At 34.4% G+C, this 20,915-nt stretch overlaps 1 protein-coding gene across 2 annotated transcripts in view; it reads left to right on the plus strand.

The window, feature by feature from the left end:
- KIF16B (kinesin family member 16B) overlaps positions 1-20,915 on the plus strand; it is a 341,764-nt gene that overhangs the window by 233,825 nt on the left and 87,024 nt on the right. For both annotated transcript variants that reach the window (XM_051975895.1, XM_051975896.1), the window contains 3 exons: positions 7,350-7,508; positions 9,161-9,263; positions 10,744-10,794. In XM_051975895.1, the coding sequence (XP_051831855.1) occupies positions 7,350-7,508; positions 9,161-9,263; positions 10,744-10,794 (313 nt within the window). The remainder of the gene's footprint in view (positions 1-7,349; positions 7,509-9,160; positions 9,264-10,743; positions 10,795-20,915) is intronic.

The following is a 20,915-nucleotide window of genomic DNA, read 5'->3' on the forward strand; positions in this document are numbered from 1 at the left end:
AAAGTGTTTTCTACCAATCCTTTGTATAGATATTTATAGATACCATTACATAGAAAAACTAAATTTTAGTGTAGAAAATTCTCCATGCCTGGGACTAGTAGAAACCCTTGGATCTAGTGTGAACTAGGTGCTAAGGTTTTATAAAAGAGCTTTCAGCACCTGGAGCCATGCAACCAGTGTTAAATCTTTCCGTGTGACAGAGAAATGGCTGCCAAGAGTACAAAGGAGTAGATGGGAGACTCTTAGGCAAACCTTGAAATGTCTTACTGCCTTGGAGACATTTGTGAAGGGGACATTTCTATATTTGAGATTTTTGTGTAAATTCCCAACCAAATTTTGATAATTCTGTTACCTTAAAGATTGGAATTTTCTTCTGACTCTTGAATGTAGTTATTTCTTACAAAGAAATATATGAGTAGTTTAAGAAAACCCCTAGGGATAGACTAGCTAAGTAAAATGCACACTGAAAGCTGCTAGAACTAAGATACTTAAAAAGGAGAGGTCATGCTCTCAGTTGAAGCCATGCTGTGTGACATAAGAACATAGTGTGGGCTTTAGCTTGATGTTCCAATCTTTTGTCAACTATTCTCACTACCTTGATGTTTAGCATTAGGATTTTATAATAACAGAAGCAATATTCCATTGTCAGTGGGAGTGATTTTTCCAATGTCAGCACACCTGCAGAAGCCAAGCAAAGGTTGCTTTTAGATTATATATTTGGATGGAATAGATTTTGCTAAGGTGTAACATAGGCTGACAGCTTGAGAGTGCTGTGACAGTTTTGTCCCACTGCACCCTTCTGTATTACAGCTGCTGATTTTTTTTAGGAGTCTTCAAAGCCTAATCCATTACGTAGTATGCTGATTGACCTGGTTATTTGAGCTTCTAGGTGATATGAAAATAGAAGATTTCGTCTAAGTAGAGATCAAATAGATAGGTAGTGAGTCCACAAAGGGTTTGCAAGGTAATATTCCATCACCTTTTCCTGCCCTGTGCCTCCTGCTTTACTCCAGCTGTTCTACTCATTTGTTCAGGTAGATGTTCAACCACTTGGAAAGTTATATTACTGTCATTCACACCAGAGCTTTTTTTTCATAGCTATTGAGTCAAAGGAACAGCAGGCAGGGAAGCCTCTTTTTATTATTTTTGTATTAGTCCTTTACTAATTTACTGTCACAAAGACATCCATCCAATCTATGTCCTCCCTTGTATCTGGCATCTTCCCATGACTTTTTCCTTCCAGTCAGGGCCCAACTCATCTCATTGATCTCCTTTTTTTTTCCCCCAGAACTGTTAATAGACCACAAAAATTCAGGTAGATGTCATTTTACATTTACCTTGCTTTACTTTCCAACAATCTTAAAACAAGATGATATATTTCTAGACTATTAGCTCCTGTCCCTGTATCCATAACCTAGAACATTTTCTTCCTCTATACCTTAAATTTGTCAAACTGCTTTGTGTGTTTTAGTCAAATCCCAATTTAATTATTTACTAAATGAGGGCCAGAACTTGAATATTTAGTACTTTTTTACCTCACAAAATTTATGGATTGGTAAGGACCTTATAGATCATTTATAACCAGCCATATAATGGCCACCTCTACCACTATAGATATCGCTAACAAGTAGTCACCATTCATATTCTTGTAGCAGTCCCTGCTACTACTTATTCCTAATTCTACCTCTCAAATCCCTCCTGTATGTGGCAGCCCTTCAAGTACCTGAATAATAATCTCCTTGATTGTTCTTTAGGCTAAATATCTGTAGTTGTTTTAGTCTATCCTTTTTCATACATTCTTTGGTCAGAATCCCTCCTCAAAGTAGTTCGTAGCTCTCAGAACTAAATGTAATATTCCACATGTGATTTGACCAGGCAGAATAGTGTATAGAAGGAATTTCTTCTCCCTCATTCTGGACTACTAGATTCCTAATAACACAGCCTTGGGATTAACTTTTTTGGAATTTTGTGGTTGTCATTTCATATTTAATTGATATGAATCTTGTAGTTATCTAAACCTTTAGATCTTTTCACCTGAAATGTTGTCTACCAGACTTCCCTGTCATGCAGTTGTTGTTTTTACCAAATGTAAGACTTTATATTGAACTTTACACGATTGGGGAGATCTGACAAACATTTCAGATATATGTGTATACCAGATTTTCAAATGACATGAAACTTGGAGAGATAGCTAACATGCTAGCCCAGAAAGTGGAAAGTATTCTATCATTTGAAAATCTGATAAGGCTATTTTAGTCCCTCAATCAAAACACTGATAAAAAATATTGAACCCCACAATACCCAAGGCATATTCCTATTACTGCAGTATTCCTTTAGAGATCTTGCTCTAGAATCACATTGACCAATTCCTTGGTCTGTTATTCAAACAGTTCTGAATTCATTAAACTATATATCTAGTCTAAGACATCTATTCATGTTTTTCCCAAAGATTTTATGAAAAACTTTACCAAGTGAATTGGAATCTTGCTTTATTTTAGCTATTTCATTTCCCCATGTATCTATTTTGTAATCCTGCCAAAAAATGAAGTTAGTATCTTATGACCAGCAGGTCATAATATACTATTTGCCACTGTTTGCTTTTCAAAATATCATTCCTTTCTAAGTCTCATGACAGAAGCCAATTCTAGAGTAATTGTCTGAAGTAGCAGAACAGGTGAAGAAGGTTGCCAATCAGGAGAGTGAGATTGAAGGGCTAAAGCTACAGAAATAAAAGGGTTACAACCTCCAAGGTATGGGAACTTGACCTCATAATTAGTGACACTTCCAGAAAAATGGCCAAAAATTAGGGAGTGAATTAAAATATGGGTAGAGCATGTATGGATTCACAACACAATTAAAAGCTTTCTAAATCCTTGATCAGGATTTCTGGTTTCAGTTCCTTTCAAATGTAAATGATACACTAGAGAAAATTGTAGTGACTTAGTAGGAAGAATGTCTAAATCATAGATCTCACCTCATTCAATTTCCTATTTTTATAGATATGAAAACAGGAGCAGAAAGGTTAATTGAATCTCCCAAATGATGCAGATAATTAATAGCAGTTACTCTAAAAAACTCAGGTCTCTTCATCTTAGACTCTCAGGGACCTACTTATTGAACCTAAAGAATGGTGTTGGAGAGACACATTAAAAACTGTTTTACAGATAACTATTGGGGTATTGAACTTCTGTTTCGGAGAAGTCTTTGCTTTTTTTTTTTTTTTTGCTTCATGAATACAGTTATTAGATCAGAATTCTCCAATTTTAAAGAAGTTTTCCTTTGTCCATCTCTGAAACTGCCTCCTAAATTGGGCCTTGGAGGGAGGAAAATTCTTCCTTCCCTCCCTCCTTTCTTCCTTTCCTCCTTTTCCTCCCTTCCTTCTTTCCTTCCTTCCTCCCTCCTTCCATTCCTTCCTCCCTTCTTTCCTCCCTCCCTTCCTCCTTTCCTTTCTTCCTCCCTTCCTTACTCCCTTCCTTCTTCCTTTCCTTTCTTCCTCCCTTCCTCCCTCCCTTCCTTCCTTCCTGCCTTTCTTCTTCCCTTCCTCCCTCCCTCCCTTCCTCCTTTCCTTCCTCCCTCCCTTCCTCTCTTCCTCCCTTCCTCCCTCCCTTCCTTCCTCCCTTCCCTCTGTCTTTCCCACAAGTTAAGCTATCCATTGATAATTGACTAAATGGTATTGTATCAACTTAGGAATCAGATAAAAGCAAGACTATTTAAATGTATTGCGTTTTCTTTTGTAATAGAAAGTTTACTGTCTTATAATGATGATTGCATAAAGAAGGTAAACACTGTTAAAATGTCTTTTCTTGCCTTCAGACTCTTTTTCTAGTCTATTCAGTAAGTAAAAATAAATTCACCTTTCTAAAAATAACCTCTCCAGTGTAATGTGGTTAACAAATGGTCATCTAGCTTCTGTTTGAAGATATTCCATGAGACAGAACTGCTGATCTAAAAAAGCCTCTTTTGGTTTTGGACAGCTCTCATTACTAGAGATTTTTTTCCTTACCCACTCCTAAATCTGCCTCTTTGAAACTTTTAACATTTATTCCTAGCTAGACCCTCTGGATCCAAGAACAAGTTTGGTTCTTCTTCTTTTATATAAAAGTCCTTTAAATATTTGATGACTGTTCTTGTCTCCTTTCCACACCTACCCCAGATTTTAACTTCAGTTTAAACCTCATCAGTTCTTTCATATACTCTCTTAATATAGTGTGAACCCAAGGGCCTTTCACATATTCATTCATGTTTTTATTGTTTTCATGCTATTCTGTTTTCTATGTCTTTTTACTATGGAGAGTCCAATAGTACCCTTATTTATGAATCAAGTCATTTTGATGCAGTAATATAATGTCTTGTGTTAACTGCTGTGAATGAGAATCTCTTTTTATTTTGATGAAACTGCAAATTCGGTAGGGGTTATGCTTCTTTTGGCCCCTCTGCACAATGTCTAGTAAAGTGCTGACCGTATAATAGAGACTCCATTACTATATATTAAAGTAAGCAATTAATAGATTTGTGTGACCTGTTAAAAAATCATATGACAAAGTACGAGATTATGTTTTAATGTTTCTTATTTGTAAATTTTGCAATAATAATAGCTGTTTTTTAAAATAAGCATAACATTTACTTCAGCAAACATTTATTGAATACCTACTATATGATAAACAATACTAAATATTAGGTAATATGTAAACTACAAAGTTCAGACAAATCACTCTCTGCTACCATGGAGCTTACAAAAGTAAAAGGCTATCACACACACATAAACTACAGCATAAAATGTGTTAATGTAATGATTTTTCAGACTCATTGACTTATAGAATTCGAGAGTTATTAAAGGATAATAGAGTCTACTAATCTCTTTACAAATAAGGAAACTGAGTCCTAAGAAATTGAGTCTCCTAAAGTGACCATGTTAAACTCACCCAACTAAACAGCAGAATAGAGATTAGAATTTAAATTTCCTAACATAGTGTTCGATAGTCTTTTTATTATAACATGTTGCATCAATTCAATTGATAATTTTAAAGAACAGATTTGATAAAGTAGGGATTTATTTTACACAGCTTGAAATCTCAAATTTAAGAAGAGAAACTTTGAGAAGAAGGAACTGAGATATGATAGCCATTTTTCAATATGTGAAGGACTGTCATATGGAATACAAGCTACACGTGTCCTGTTTAGCCCCAAATAGTAGAGCTAGGAGCAACATAGGGAAGTTGCAATGAGGCAGGTTTAGGCTAAAAATAAAGAAATACTTATTAATAATTGGGTGCCCAAAAATGTTTGTTTGTTTGTTTGTTTTGTTTTGTTTTGTTTTAAAGCAAATGTTTGTTGACCATAGAGGATTCTTGTTCAGAAGAAAGTTGTCCTCCCTTCCAGTTCTAACGCAGGCTATAATATAGCATATGGTAGACAGCTTCACACATTGATGTAATTGCAAGCTTGGTCTGTTTGAAATTGCAAATTCCTAGTCAAAAGAATAAGAGGATCAAAGTTCTGTGAGTTGTAAAAACAGTATCAGAATTTTCTTGGGCCCCTGTAAAATTCCTGTGGCTTCAATATGGGAGGATGATACTAGTGAAAAAGATTCTGGGCTCAGGAATTTGCTTCCACTGCAGAAAAACATTAGGATGAGGTGTCACATCTGTAGCATTGTTATACCATGTATAACATGCAGTTCTACAGCTCTGTGTAGTCAGAACAAAACTATACCTAACATGAACCAGAAATTCTTATTTCACACTATTTTGTTGTTACAATATTTTTCTGATGGAAACAAGAGCTTTCAGTAACTTGCAAAGAAAATGGCAAAACACCAAAACTACTAATTCTGGGAGCTGGTTGGGAAAATTGTTTTCAAAAGACACAGATGCATACTTTAATAGAATCAGAGGAAAATAGAATATTTTGTTTTCAGAAACTTATGTTACTGTAATCCATAAAATTAACTTTATATCAATTAATCTAATGGCAAATCACTGCCAAAATAAATCCTTTCAAATCTGATTACTTAATTTTGACAGTTTCTTTAAATTAGTGGAAGAGTTGAAAGATAGTGCCTATGTATGGAGCAGAATCCTTAATAGAACTGCAGAGACTTAATTATAATCTGTCAGTGACAATAGAGTTTTGACAGTAAGTAATGTTTGGAGTTCACTGAAAATATATGTATTTGAAGTTTGTATTGATCAAAGAGTTATTATTTAGAATTATAGTGGTATTTATCATTGCTATTGAACTGCCCTAAAATACCCTCAGAATGTTATATGTAGTCTTGAGATTTATTCTGGAAATAAAGTCATTTTTAGCTGTTTTTCCTCAAACTTTCAAATGGGTGGATTTAAGACTTGATGGTCCTCTGATTAATTTTGCCCCAAGGTTCAAGCAGCAATTGCTGGAACTTTCTCATTCATATGTTTTGTGGTGTGTTGTGATAATACAAGTGAAACATCAAACATAATATTTGAAATGTGAGATAACAATTTCCCTTAAATTCTTTTCCCCACCCTAATGCCAGCACCAGTTTTTTCAGGGTTTAGATGTGCTAAGGTCACAAAACTGACCACCTCACTAAGATTCATTAACATAACTGTTTTCCTTCTCTTCTATTATCATAAATGATCACTTCTCTACCTATTCCCTTCTCCATTTTTATGCCCATCACTCCTGGGTAAGGCGGGAAGTAATGTGAATATATTATGGCACTTCCCTTTTGGTAGTGTAAAGCTACTGTTGCTTTTTTTTGTGGAAATGGGCAGAAATAGTGTCAGGGAATACAAAGAAGCTTAGAATCTTCAAAAGCATCAAGGGATGAGTTTTAAGATAGAGATTTGTTCCCCATTTATATTTTTCCATTGTCTTCAATTTGTAGTTATATATATCATATACATCATGTTTCTAGATAGTCAACCACAATGGTCATTATTGAGTATGACTTTTAAAAATGATGACAGAGAGGGTGGGGGGAAGATTAATTCAATGTAATTAATCAGTTTTGAGTACCTACTATGTGCTAGTAGAAAACAGAAGACAAAAATTACCCTGTCCTTTCCCCTAGGGTGGGGGCATATATAACATGTATTCAGGTAAGTAAATTTGAAATTATAAGCAATAAATTATATGTAATTCTAGATTTGAGAGAACACTAGTTTATGATTCTCTTAATATACGAGTAATTGATATGTTTTCAGAATGAAAGCGTTGTATGTATGCTTGACCATAGTGATTTTAGTGTGAGGTTAATTGGGTTTATAAATGCTGAGCATGTGAAGATATATACTTAATTTGATATTGTAGTTAGGAATTCTTGTGAAGCTTTTGATTACTCAGTATGGTTCACTTCTGTACAGGTTAGAGTGGGAAATTCAACAGCTGAAGCAAAAACTACGTGAAGTTGATGGTATTCATAAAGGGCACCAAGGAACCCTGGGGGAGAGTCGATTTCATTCCAATTCCCCAGCCAATGCAGCAGAATCTCAGTCTCCTCTGCTTCCACTGGTTGATGATAGGTACTGTATATGAAGCAGATCTTGGATCTTGTTTTTTCACATAAGTTAACTTTTCTTCATCTTTCATATTAAGTGAAACCTTGTGGAGGCCTCTGTTAGGCTGTTAGGAATTTCTCTATCTCTTGCTTTGTTGGTAATGTGTAGAAATCCTGGTGATTTTTGTGGGTTTATTTTATATTCTGCAACATTGCTGAAACTGTTAATTATTTTTAATAAGTTTTTAATTGATTTTCTAGAATTCTTTAAATAGAACATCATGTCACCTAGATTCTAAGCTAAGCCCCATTTGGCCATTGTTTGAGTCCTAAATGACTCAGATTGAATGTAAGTAGCAGTCATTTCTGCTTTGGTCAGAAATCCTGTCATTGAATGGGGATAGCCTCAGTCAGACTGAGACCTGTTGAGACCTTAGCTTAAAAAGACCAAAGTCTCCTATTGCATCCAGGGCCATTTCTAGTCATCCTGATCTATATTTGGCTGCTGGACCCTGATGGTGCTGGAGGGGAAAGAGAGGCAGGTGACTTGCTCTGTCCTCTCTCCTTCCCTCAAATCCAATTCACTTGATGTCATGGCATCACATTCCTGATGTCATGGTCCTCTTCAAGAACAAAAGACAAACAACAGTAGCAGCTAATTGTAGTATAGGGATTTTAAATTTCATATGAAGTCAAAGATATTCTTTTTAGTTGCGAGGAGAACCTTCTATTATATATACACCTTTTAGTCTCCTTGGGCAAAGATTTGCAGGTGGTGAGTTTGTCTTTTTTAATTGAGGTTAGATTGGGAATTGTGTCTTTCTAAAAAATAAAGTTTGTGAAATAAGATGTGGTGATTTTCTTCTTTTAAAATAATATGATGGTTCTCTCTGGATGAGAGCAGATTTCTTGGGGGAGGTTTTCTGGAGGCAGCCTTAGTATCAGTTGAAAGTAATAATTACCCCAAATGCAGCCAGGTGATAAAAGTTCAGATCTTTTATTGTCTCCAATATAGCCCGGTTAGCTTAGAGGCCTATCTCTCTGCTTGGTTCCAAGAGCTCCCTCCGAATGTCTCCAAATCCAAAGGTTTGTCCTTCATTCTCTGCCTCTGTGTTCTTCAGCCACCAGCAGCCAAGTGGAAAATGGAATGGATCTCTCTTGCCTCGGAGAGAGGGCTTCTGGCTCTCAATCTCCCAGAGTGCTCCGCGTCTGTCCCAGTGTGCTCCTCTCTAATCTAATTCAGCTGAACTCTCTCTAACCCAAAGTAACTAACTAACCTGAAGCTAAGAGCCTCTTTATATATGGTCTCCCAAGCTTGACTCCTCCTTCTGGAGGCACACCCAAGGGAGGTGTGAATTCACAGAGTTACAAAGTTTGCTTTGTGAATCTCCCATACTTATGAATTCCAGTGAGTAAAGGTGTGAACACAAGCATTGTATCAATTAGTTCTACTTAGTACCTTGTTTCAGGTTCTGGCCCAAAACATCTCCTTGTAAGATCAGATCAGTGATACTGAACCATGCTAAATTAGATAATTATTGTCTCTATCAACTTTAATGACTTAACAGTTTGTAAAGATTCCAACAGTAAGAAGGGCAGGGGGTGTAAGAATGAAATAATATGTCATGGTCCTTAAAAACATTCCAAGTTTGGATTTTTCCTCTAATTTATTTTCAGACTTAATGCTTACATTGAAGAAGAAGTACAGCGACGTCTGCAGAGTGTCCATCCCAGGACTGGAGATAATATCCTTTTCTCCCAGTCTACAGAAATGCGAAAGGTAAGCCAAATTTGACAAATTTGAGTTTCAAAAGGACCTTTCATAGAAAAAAAAAATTCTCTGTGCAGGTTCCCTCTTGTTTTTTTTGTTTTTTTTCCTCCTTAGTAATAATAATGTAAAAAGAATGCGTTACTACTAAACCAAATGTTGGTTTGCTAAACTTTGGTAACATCAAGATGATCTTGTGTATCCTAAGATTGGAAGGTTTGTGAAGTAAAGGTAGCTTACTTTTGTATATTTATTTCTTCAAAATTATAATTATAATTTTTGGTGACCATATGTCCATTTTCCTTCCTCTTCCACAAGGATACAGCTTTGGCTTCCAGTCCATTTCACGCAATACTACAAGGAATATTATATTTTCTTTTAGTGCTGATGGATGTTAGTAATAGTCCAGTCCAGTTTTATCAGTAAAGTATATTGTTTACTTGTTAGTATATAGTGAGGACAGTCCTCAGGAAATAATGTTTTTAGTGTTCATACTTGGACTTTTTATAAGATAAATGAATATCTCAGATCTCTTCAAGGTGAGAAATATACAGCTTATAGTTAGTTATTTTATGAGTAAAAATTCTCTAATGGGTTTGTATTTTTTTTAAATTTTCATTTCTTTTAGTTAGGAAATTTTTCCCTTTTTGTTTTTACTTTTTTTTTTTTTTGCCCAAATGCATGTAGAAACAATTTAAAACATTTCTTTTTAAGTTTTGAGTTCCAAAATTTATCCCTTCCTCCTTTCCTCCTCCTTTTCCTAAGACAGTTGCAATCTAATTTATATATATTCAATCATGTAAAACATTTCCAGATTAGTTATTTTGGGGAAGAAAACTAACAAAAAAAAAAGGAAAAAAAGAAAGAAATTGAAAAAATAGTATGCTTCAATCTGTATTCAGATGCTATTTATCCTTTCTCTGAAGTCAGATAGCATTTTTAAATTTTTGAATACTTTAGGATTGTGCTAGGTCATTGTATTACTAGGAATAGCTAACTCATGCAGTTGTTCATTGTATGATATTGCTGTGACTGTGTACAATAGTTCTGTTTATTTTTTTATTGATTCATGTAAGTCTTTCTAGGTTTTTCAGAAACCATCCTATTCATCATTCCTTATAGTGAGTAATATTTCATTACAATCATGTACCACAGTTTATTCAGACACTCCCCAGTTGATGAGCATCCCCTCAATTTTCAATTCTTAGCGACTACAAAAGGAGCCTCTATAAATATTTTTGTGCGAATAGATTCTTTCCCTCTTGTTTATGATCTCTACATCTAGTAGTGATATTCCTGGAGCAAAAAGGGTATACATAATTTTACCTTCTAGAGTGGTGAAGTTGTTCCCAGATCTAACTCTTCTGGAGCATTTCATTCTTGATAGACATGCATGTTTCTTTAGTTCACTATTAGATCTCATAAATATTTCTAATCAAACCAGTTTTTCTCCCTTGAAAAGCAGATAACTTAATTTTTCTTTCATTTCCAGGATAATGAAAAGCTTCACAATGGCACCATTCAGCGTAAGCTAAAGTATGAGGTAGGTAATGATTTTTTAGATTGATACGGTCATCTTAAATTATGATATGCTCATGTGATTAAATTTTCTTAATGCTTAGTCACATAATTAGAAATGACAATGAGATTTATGTCTAATAGAAAAAGCAAGCTATTATATGAACTTAAAATTAAATAGAATCTTACACATTGCATATAGCTTTGACTTTTTCTCAATATAGCATCTAGCTATGCTGGAGACTAAAAAAGCAAAAACCAACTTTTCAACAGAATCTCTTTCCTCATCTTTCTTTAAAATTCAAAATTATGTGATCTGAATCAGAACTGAGGTTTGGAAATATAATAGAGAACTGTTCAACATTTTTAAAAAAAATCTCAAATTCCAAAATCCATAAACCTTTGTATTACTACTAATATTCCAAAGGAATACTTTTGAGTGACTAATTACTATATCTCTCTAATGAACTGTTTTATACCTTAGACTTATCAAACCAAAGTTTATTTGGATGTAAGGCTCATGATCTTTTGTTTGGTACTTTGTATTTTCTATAGATATCATCCCTCACATTTCTGATCTTTTTTATATACACAAGAAGTTTCTATAAAGTACAAGGCTATAAGAATTCTAGTTAATCCCTCAAATTAGAATTGGTTTAATTTGCATTACCTATTGTTACCTCATCTTCTTTCTAATCATTATCCTCTTCCAAAGAGTTAATATTCTTGGAAAAAAAAATCTTCCATTTCTCTAGACTACAACACCTAGCCACAATATATTATACATAGTACAAAATCAACAGATATTTGTTATTGGTCATTCATTCATGCCTTCAGAAAACATGTGTGGCTGCCCTCAAAATACTTCTTTCCAAATATGAAACTAACACATAGAAAAATACTCCAAAATTAAATTACCAATTAATTTCTCTTAGCCTTACAGTTTAATTCTCAATAGACCCACTTTGACACCTTTTGCCTCCTGGGCATATAGTCTTGAACTAATTTGTATGTTGTTTGAATATGAAGTTAATTCAGGTCACTCAATATTATTCATTATACAAAATAATCCAACTTTACAGTGAAATATGGGTACTGTGAACTAATTGTATAAACTATAATCTTGTCAATATATAATATGTGAAATCCAGAAAATGATCTTCTGCTCCAAAATCATACCATCTATTCTTCATTCAGATTACTCATTCTTGAATCACATATCAATCAGGGCCAGTGGATTTAGATTTATCATTTTATTTCTGCATGAATTCATAAAATGAAATCAATGAAAATAAATGTAAAAATTATTATTCTCTAAGAATTGTAGAGAATAAAAACAGCATCCCTATTTCTACTTTTTGACATTTTGAACAGAAAAGACAATCTTGGCCACTGCACTATCTAGTTCCACTTCGACCTGTTGGTGATACAAATTCTTCCATTATCATTAATGAAGAAATAAGTCAAGTAAACTCAAAGAAAGAAGAAAATCATTCAGTGACATGGAGCATATCAGGTTCTACAAATTCCTTATTTGTGTCAAAAGGGAAAGCCTGCCAAAAAAGAAATCAGTGTTCAGAACAAGAGTTTTTATGTGAAATTAATGATAAACAAACTTGTCTTGAATCTATTGGTAGTTTTGATCAAGATTGTTGTTATGAAGATTGTCCTCTCTATTTTCTTCAAATAAATCAGGAAAGTATAAAATGTTTGCAAGATAAGATAAAGAATCTCACTTATTCAAAATACATGGCAATGACTGGTGAAGATGTCCTCAGCTCACAGATTCAATCCAATTGGACTTCCCTACAGCATAGATCCAACACAACATCTGTAGAGAGTTACAAAAAGCAGAACAGACAGAGCAACATGCCTTGCTTATTTCTTTCTGAATCTGTTTCCAATGAGAAGAGTCCATCCAAATCAGATTCCCAGGAGTTCCCAGCCCCACTTCTTTATTGTGAACAGCATCTTGAAAAGGAGTTACACATAACAAAACAAAGCCCCCTGAAGTTCCCCCTTCCACCTACAGATGTTAGGACAGATACATTCTATGGCTTAGAATACTTTTATAGCAAGTTTTCTAGCATTTATAAAGATTCCAGGAGTCACCTCCTCCAAAATAGCACAAAGATGCTCAACCAAGCAAGACATATGGGTAGCCTTTGTGACCCCAGAGGTATTACCTCCCAAGTAACAACATTAATTAGAAATTTGCCAGTACTTAGAAATTTGCCTCTGGAGACATCCTGGAAGTCATACTTGAAGTGGTCAGATCCAACTCCTTTAAATGATGCTCAAGTTGTCATGAGTAACAAGGACCAACTAGAAAAAATTTTGCCTACACAGAGCCCCATGCATTATATGACCTCAGCCATCTCATTAACCACAGGTTTACAAAGTTCTTCTCAAAGCTCTGTTTTCCAGCGTATATGTGACAGTGCCAGAAATCTCTCTGCATTCAAGCAGACTCTTGTGCAGTTTCCAGCTGAACTAGTGAGACTTCAGGAATTGTCTTTAAAAGGCCTATTAGAGTATGTGACCTATAGCTTCCCTGAGCTTTGGACCAAAATAGATGAATTAAAAGGTATTTACTGGCTTGCCGTTGCTAATTGCAAAGAGCCTGATCCACAGCCAGCTTGTTTAATTCTGTGTAGTTCAGCCTTCTATGCCTTTCTTCTATCAAATGATTGCCCAGACTCATTCTATATCTTTCATATTCTTCCTCTTACTATGCTTAGAGAGATTCAAATTGGGTTTGGAGGACAATGTTTACGGCTTCTGGGCTCCACAGAAGACCACTTGCTCACTTTGTTTAGTTACAACAAAAATTTCACTCAGCAGATATGCTGTGAGCTACTAAGTTCCTTAATGTCTGTATCAGATGGTAACATATGTTTTGATCATCCTTTGCTTAGGGAAGATTTAGTCCAGCTTTCACTTGATTGGAGAACAGAGGTTACTGATTTGGTTTTGACAAGTGGAGTGAAAATGACATCTAAATTCCAAAGTACCCTAGTTGACATCATTTACTTTCTTCATGGAAACATGGAAAGCGATATTCCCTCCCTGGCAGAGGTTCAATTATTATTATATACTACAGTCAAAGTAGAAAGTGACTCTAGCCAAACATGTTGTAAGTCATTAGTTCTTCTTAATACATATATTGGACTAGTGAGAGAAGATTGTGTTTTCTATCCCCTTATTATTTCTCCAAGAATATCTCCTCAACGCTCACAATTTGATGTGATTAAGTTTCGTGCTTTAAATGAGTTCAGATGTGTTGTTGCAAACCAGAAAAACTTGTTAGAAATAGAGCTTGTCTTTTTCAAAAAGCATAAAATTGCATCTGATTCAAGAATTGGTTTTTCTGGACACCATTTGTCCAATTCCCCATCACATACTGTAGATACCCCAAATGACTCATCTGAGGTCTGGAAACTAACTTTCAATTCACAAGATGAAGCTCTTTGGCTAATTAGATACTTAACAAGATTGTAGAAAGTCTTTCCTTGATATAGTAAGCATAAAAAGTAATCAGTGAAGGGAAAATAAACGCCCTCAATGTAACTAACATGGAATTGAAATAAAGATAATATCTAAAACTGGAAATTTAGCAGTTTTAAATATTGATAATAAAATGACTGTCAACAAAAAAATTGATATAATGCCTCATAACTTTCTCACTTAATTATTCTTAAAGTAATGCTTAATTAAGGGATTTTTTTTTGTATTACATTTGACTTTGTATTGATTTATGGTATAGCTGTTCTTGGTTGAGTTCTGAAATAATTTGCCTTAATGTTGTTAAGAAAAGTATCTTCAATGCTTTGACATTCATCATGCAGAGATTTAGATGTGGTTAGGACAGTTGAATGTAGAAACTATGGATGCACAGAACTTCCTATAAGGACACAGGGATTTAATGTGTCTTTCTACTATTTGAAAACATAAAGTCAGAGATAAGGACTCTGCTGAGGTTACTTACGTGGTTTATTGCCTCTTCATTTCATTGCTATTGCCTGATCTCTTCCATCTTGTATGATTTCACTCCTTTGACCCTTTTTCTTTATTTTCTTTATTTCTCTCTTTTCTTTCTTCTCTTGTATAGTTTTTCAAACTTTTTTCCTTTTTCCCTCCCTCTCTCCCTCCTAACCTCCCTTCCTCCTTCTTTCCCTCAATCCTTCCTTCCCTCCTTCCCTTCCATCCATTAAAATTTTATTTACATTATTTCTAATTTGTGGAATAAAACAAGCATTTCCATAACATAGTATAATTTAAAAAATGTTTGCTGATGAAGGTGCACATCTGTTATATACAACTTTCTATTCCTTTTAAATATAAAAATGTTATCATGTAAATTTATGTTATTTTCTTCCCCTCCCACTCTAGAAATGGATATCATTGGATGTAAATATACATACATATATAAAATCATTCTCTCTCTCTCTCTCTCTCTTATATATATATATATATATATTATTTATCCTTTCTTTCATTTAATGTATCTAGCTTCTTCCTTCATTTTTTTTAATGCTTACTTTGGATGTTTATAACAGTCAAAATGACTTGTTTGTTCAAAGTCATTAAAACAATATTGCTGGATACTCATTCTTTTGGTTCTGCTCATTTTTCTCTTCATTATTTTGTACAAATTTATCCATGTTTTTTTAAGATCATCGAGCTCATCATTTCTTATAGTAGTATTCTTTTTTTTTTTTATAATAGTAGTATTCTGTTGGAATCCTTACAAAGTGTAAAGTCATTAGAGTTGATAGAGACAATAATTATCTAATTTAGCATGGTTCAGTATGATTGATCTGATCTTACCAGGAGATGTTATGGGCCAGAAGAAACAAGGTACTAAGTGGAGCTGATAGAAACAATGCTTGTGTTCACACCTTTAGAGAGCTTATATAAGCAAGAAACTCTTAGGGCCAGAGAGCACTCTGGGAGGAAACCCATAATCCCATTCTCGGATCCCACAATCCTACTCTTGGAGAAGAAGCATAAATAAAGCTTCAGTGAGCCAGTCAAGTGAGTTCAGCTGAAAAGATTGAGAGGAGAGCATCAAGTGAGTTGAGAGAGAAGCCCTCTCTTGGAGGCAAGACCGATTCATTCCATCTTCCACCTTTGTGCTGGCTGGAGGCTCAAGGGAGCAGAGGCAAAGGACTAGTGGCAAGAGCTCTTGGAACCAAGGAGAGAGAAGGCCTCCAGAAAATTAGCCAAGCCCCAAGTGAAGGAGATAAGATTTTGGAAGAGACAATAAAAGACTGTACTTTAATCCCTGGTTGCATTGGGGTGATTATTGATCTGAACTGATACTAGGGCTACCTCCCCAAGAAACCTTCTCCCAGAGAGTACCATTATATTTTAAAGAAGAAAAACACCCCAGTATTATATAACAATCATGTATAGCACAACTTGTTTAGCCATTCCCCAATTGACAGGCATCTCCTAATTTCCATTCTTTGCCACTACAAAGAGAGCTGTTATAAATATTTTAGAACACATAGCTACTATTCCTTTTTCCCTGATCATCTTTGGAATAAATATATTGCTGGATCAAAGATATAAGTAAGAATTATATTTTATGACTTTCACAAGGAAAGAAGGTGCTAATAATGATGATGTCATGGCTGGAGAACAGGATACACAAGTAGCACATAATTTCACCAGTGAGTTATAAATATTTAAACATACATTAACTAGTCTCACATGGAAAAAGAACTCATAACTCTTTCTGAGCATGTTATAAATTGTAGCCTTTACATAGATGGGACAAAAATCATACTATTAATCATAGTGTTAATCTTGCTGACCATTGCTCTTTCTTTTGCTGCAAATATTTCAGGATGGTATTTAAAGGTGACTTTCAAGTTTCAAGATTCTGTGACGTTCTGTTTCCCTTATTACTTCCATAATATAAACACAATTTATATTTTGGGCTGCTTCCTGTGACTCTTTGCTATGAGAATAGGAATTAGGTTTCATCTTATAAAACTAAGTTTGGTGATTAACATCAAACTGCAAAGTTTAGTTTATGTAACATATGTACATATGTAACATATGCTCTATTTTTAATTATAATCTTAATTCTAATGAACTACTGACAGATTGTCCGTTTTTTAGTTATTGGAAACATCAGTGATTTTCACTGGTGGTACTGATTACCTCTTATGTAACCATAGGCTTGCCACTTGCATTCTTAAGGTCTATGGAGCCCCTATCTATGCTCTTGCTCTACTTTCTGTCTCTGGAGATCTAAAGACCATTTTAAAGGCAAGGTCTCATCACAGGTTAGACTCTAGAACAAGGGTAAGGAACGTCCAGCCTGCGGGCTATACAAGGCCCATGAAATCTTTTGCTAGTCACTACCTAGGCAATGATGAGCTGAAAGTTAGGCACAACAACCTCCCACTGTTTGACTTCTATAATAGTTTTGTAATGTAATTTTGTAATCATTTTGTTTGTCCCAGGAATGATGTTATAAATATCGAAATGACCCTTGGCAGAAAAAAAGTTTTCTCACCTCTGCTTTAGAAGGACTCATACCTACCTACCTCAGTACTGGCGAGAACTTTTTTCTAAAACTTTACCAACTTCTAAATCAGGTGACAGGATTGGTGTTTGTATTCTGGAGATCAAGTTATCGTTATCCCTTTAGAGCTAATTCAGAACCTTAGGAAAAATTTAGCATTACCACGAGACAACTGGAGATTAGAAGAGCACTTACCTTGTAAATCATTCTCAAGCCAGGGTCTTCATGCAAAGCCTTTAGATCACATTTTTCCTGGGATTGTGATATAGCTTAGATAACCTACAACATTCATATATGGCCATTGGTTTGCACTTTGGCTATGTTATCCTTTAATAGATGGCTATAAAGTATGAAGTAGCTTGACCTGCAAGTCTAGAAGTTGATTTTGAATTTCAATAAAGCACATTATCTGGTGAGATAATAACCTCTTTGATTTAAATATTTATGTGTATGTGTATCTGGCCAATGAAAGAATCCTTAGGAAGTTATATTTGTTGATGTCATTTTGAGTACACACCTTTGAATTCATTCTTTGTTCCTGAAATAAAGCTAACTTTGGTAATCAGGAGCAGAGAGAGAGAGAGAGAGAGAGAGAGAGAGAGAGAGAGAGAGAGAGAGAGAGAGAGAGAGAGAGAGAGAGAGAGAGAGAGAGAGAGAGAAGGAGAAGGAGAAGAGGAAGAAGAGGAAGAAGAGGAAGAGAAGATAGGTCGTATGATCTGGGAAACATATAAAGAGATTCTCAATCATAAGAGCTGAAATATTTAAACTGAATGTAACCAGCTTTCTGACAAATACCAAATTATAAACAAGAAAAATATTTTTCCCTAAGTAGATTTTTTAAAAATTCAAAAATAATAGCATTTACATGGTGGGATTTGTTAATATTTCTTAGACATTATCTCTTTGAGATACTGATTTTTTTTCCAAATTTGATTAAAAACTATTTTTCTCACAGCTGCCTCTTTTAGAAACTTGTGCTAGGCAAAGTGAATTTATTTAGTCTTTGTTGAAAAAATATTTCAGAACAGTTTAAGTCTCCCCAATCTCATTACAGAAAAATGTGCAGGCATCCTTTTGGAGGAAAACATTCTCATCTGGAAGCAGCTGTAATTACAGTAATTTTTATTTACATGCTTGTTTTCAAATGATTTGAAGTTTTGTCTGGCAGATCTTTTTGGAACTTTTTTCTAATGCCTCCTTCCATAGTTGTTAAATTACTCAACGTTATGGGTGAGGATATTGGATAATGAGGTCATTTTGCTAATTGAGTAACTCAATTCCCAGATAGGTATAGATCAAGCCAAATACATTTTAAGCCTAATTATGCTTCATATCAGTGGATAGCATTAGATTGAGAATCCCAAGTGCTTATTAAAGATATATTTCAGCACCTTTAATTTCATCAGTGTGCTTATATCCTTCGTTGAAGCAGCTTTCGACCCCTATGCAACATAGCAGATGGCTGTCAAGGATTGTTGTGGGAGAAAAATGTTCCTTGAAGCTAATCTAGCAATGAGTTTCTTTGACCTTTAGTGGCTTGGATTGACAACAACAGATAAATAGCCTATCACTAGACTTTAACTGGAGCCTTTCCTGCTTGGGCTTTTCTGGCATAGTCCATGGCAAATTATGAGACCTTTACACCATATTGACAAATCAAAATAGGACTTAAATGGAGTTGCTTTATTCTAAAAGTCTAACAAGTTTGAACTCATCAGCCTCACAGATATAAAAAGCAAGATGATCTCTTTCTTCAAAGGTCTTATGTTCTAATAGAGGAAGGCAACATATAAGGAATGGTAGATCAGAAGAAATTTCCTGGGGACACTGAGGATTGTCATAGGGTAGTTGATTACAACATCCTTTCCAAGACTGGTAGTATTGATTTGAGCATAGGTGGGGAAGATAGAAGAGGAAAAAGCACAAAGAAGCCTTGTTGGGTCTTAAAGCATCTAAATCCAATCCAGTCCCAGAGTTGGAAGTTGTATTTAATTGCAAGTGGAGAGTGGTGGAGAGCAGTATGGCTGAAGTTTATATTGTAGTTATTCTAATGGCCCCCCAGTCTGATGAAATTTTAATTTTTCAGATTTAAAATGAAATATTGATTAGATCAGACTTCATTCAACCATAAAACTTCAAGTAGGCAAGACTTTAGAGTTCTTTTCATCTATCTTCAGAATTACAGGAATCCTTTATAATGTATTTCATTAATACACTCTTATTTAATTATTGTTTTTTTGATGTGACTGAATATCACAGTTCCATCAATATTTCCTCAATATAATATTTTTTCCACAATCTCTACCACCTTTGTTGCCATCTCTTAGACGAAGTATTATTTTTGTAGCAGAATTATATATACTACCCTGATTTTGGCATGGCATTACAAAATATATGTAAGCACTTTCTTTCATAAATGTTGCTATTGTCTGGCTTTATCTTCATGTGACTTTTTCTTCCTTGTCTTTGAGCTTTGAGCTCAATCTTCATCTTATTTATAACTTTGTCTTTTTCTAATTTAACTGCTTCTCCTATAAAATACAAAGATAAAGTAGTAGAATCAAATGTAACATACGTAATTTCTTGTCAAGTTTTATTCCTTTTTCCAGGATGGTCAATAATGGGCTCTCCAGTTATTGGAATGAAACCTATCTTCTCTTTTTTTTTTGCTCCTGATTACCAAAGTTAGGAACAAAGAATGAATTTAAAGGTGTGTATTCAAAATGACATCAACAAGTAAATATAAGTATTCTTTCATTGGCCACTCATGATTACTGGCATTTTGAAAAGGCCCAGGCATCTATGAATTGTAGAATTATAGTTTATCCATTTACTAGAACTGATTAACATCATGGTAAGGCTGTGAATCAGAAAAAGCCATCACAAACCCCTTTGGATTTGAATGCAAAACCAACAAAGCTTGAAGTTTGACTATCTCATCTTTGTCATTAGAAATGTTAGTTTTATGCTCCTAAATACAAATATTGAGCTGAAAGATGGGATCCTTCATGCTTAGGCCTCTTATATCTCTTTCTTGATATGAATATTTTAATAGGTGCAAAGCTTTGGTACCATCATTATTAATAAAAAGCATATATTAGACTACAGTCTTAATGACATCAAATTACTGTACTGCCAATGTGTTTTATTGTTTAGCATAATTTGTTTTATTTGCTCTTTTTTGAACTTACCTAAATAACCAAACATTGGAAAAGATATGCATAGGAAATCTAGATTTTTCCTTCTATCATTTAGGGTCTACCAAAATAACTGTATTTTATCAATATGTTTTGCAAATTCACTGTTTTCCTTTGGTTATAAAAGTGAAATTTCTTGATTGGTATTCAAAATCTGGCTGATTATATTTAAGAATTTAACATGTAAATTTCTTAACTCTTATTTTCCTTCCATTAGATTTTTTTTTTCCCCTTTTCTCCTCTTCTTACATGTACTTATTTATACAACTTTATAAACTGGAATATAGGTAAATCATTTCTCCATAATTCTAGTACTAATCATAAAACCTTTCAATTTTCATATCAATATAGGAAAGAAATATCGTATACACCTAGTCTTAACCTTGTTCTAGTAAATTTTGTAATACC

This window comes from Antechinus flavipes, chromosome 2 (assembly GCF_016432865.1).
Source record: "Antechinus flavipes isolate AdamAnt ecotype Samford, QLD, Australia chromosome 2, AdamAnt_v2, whole genome shotgun sequence".
NCBI classification, from domain to species: domain Eukaryota; kingdom Metazoa; phylum Chordata; class Mammalia; order Dasyuromorphia; family Dasyuridae; genus Antechinus; species Antechinus flavipes.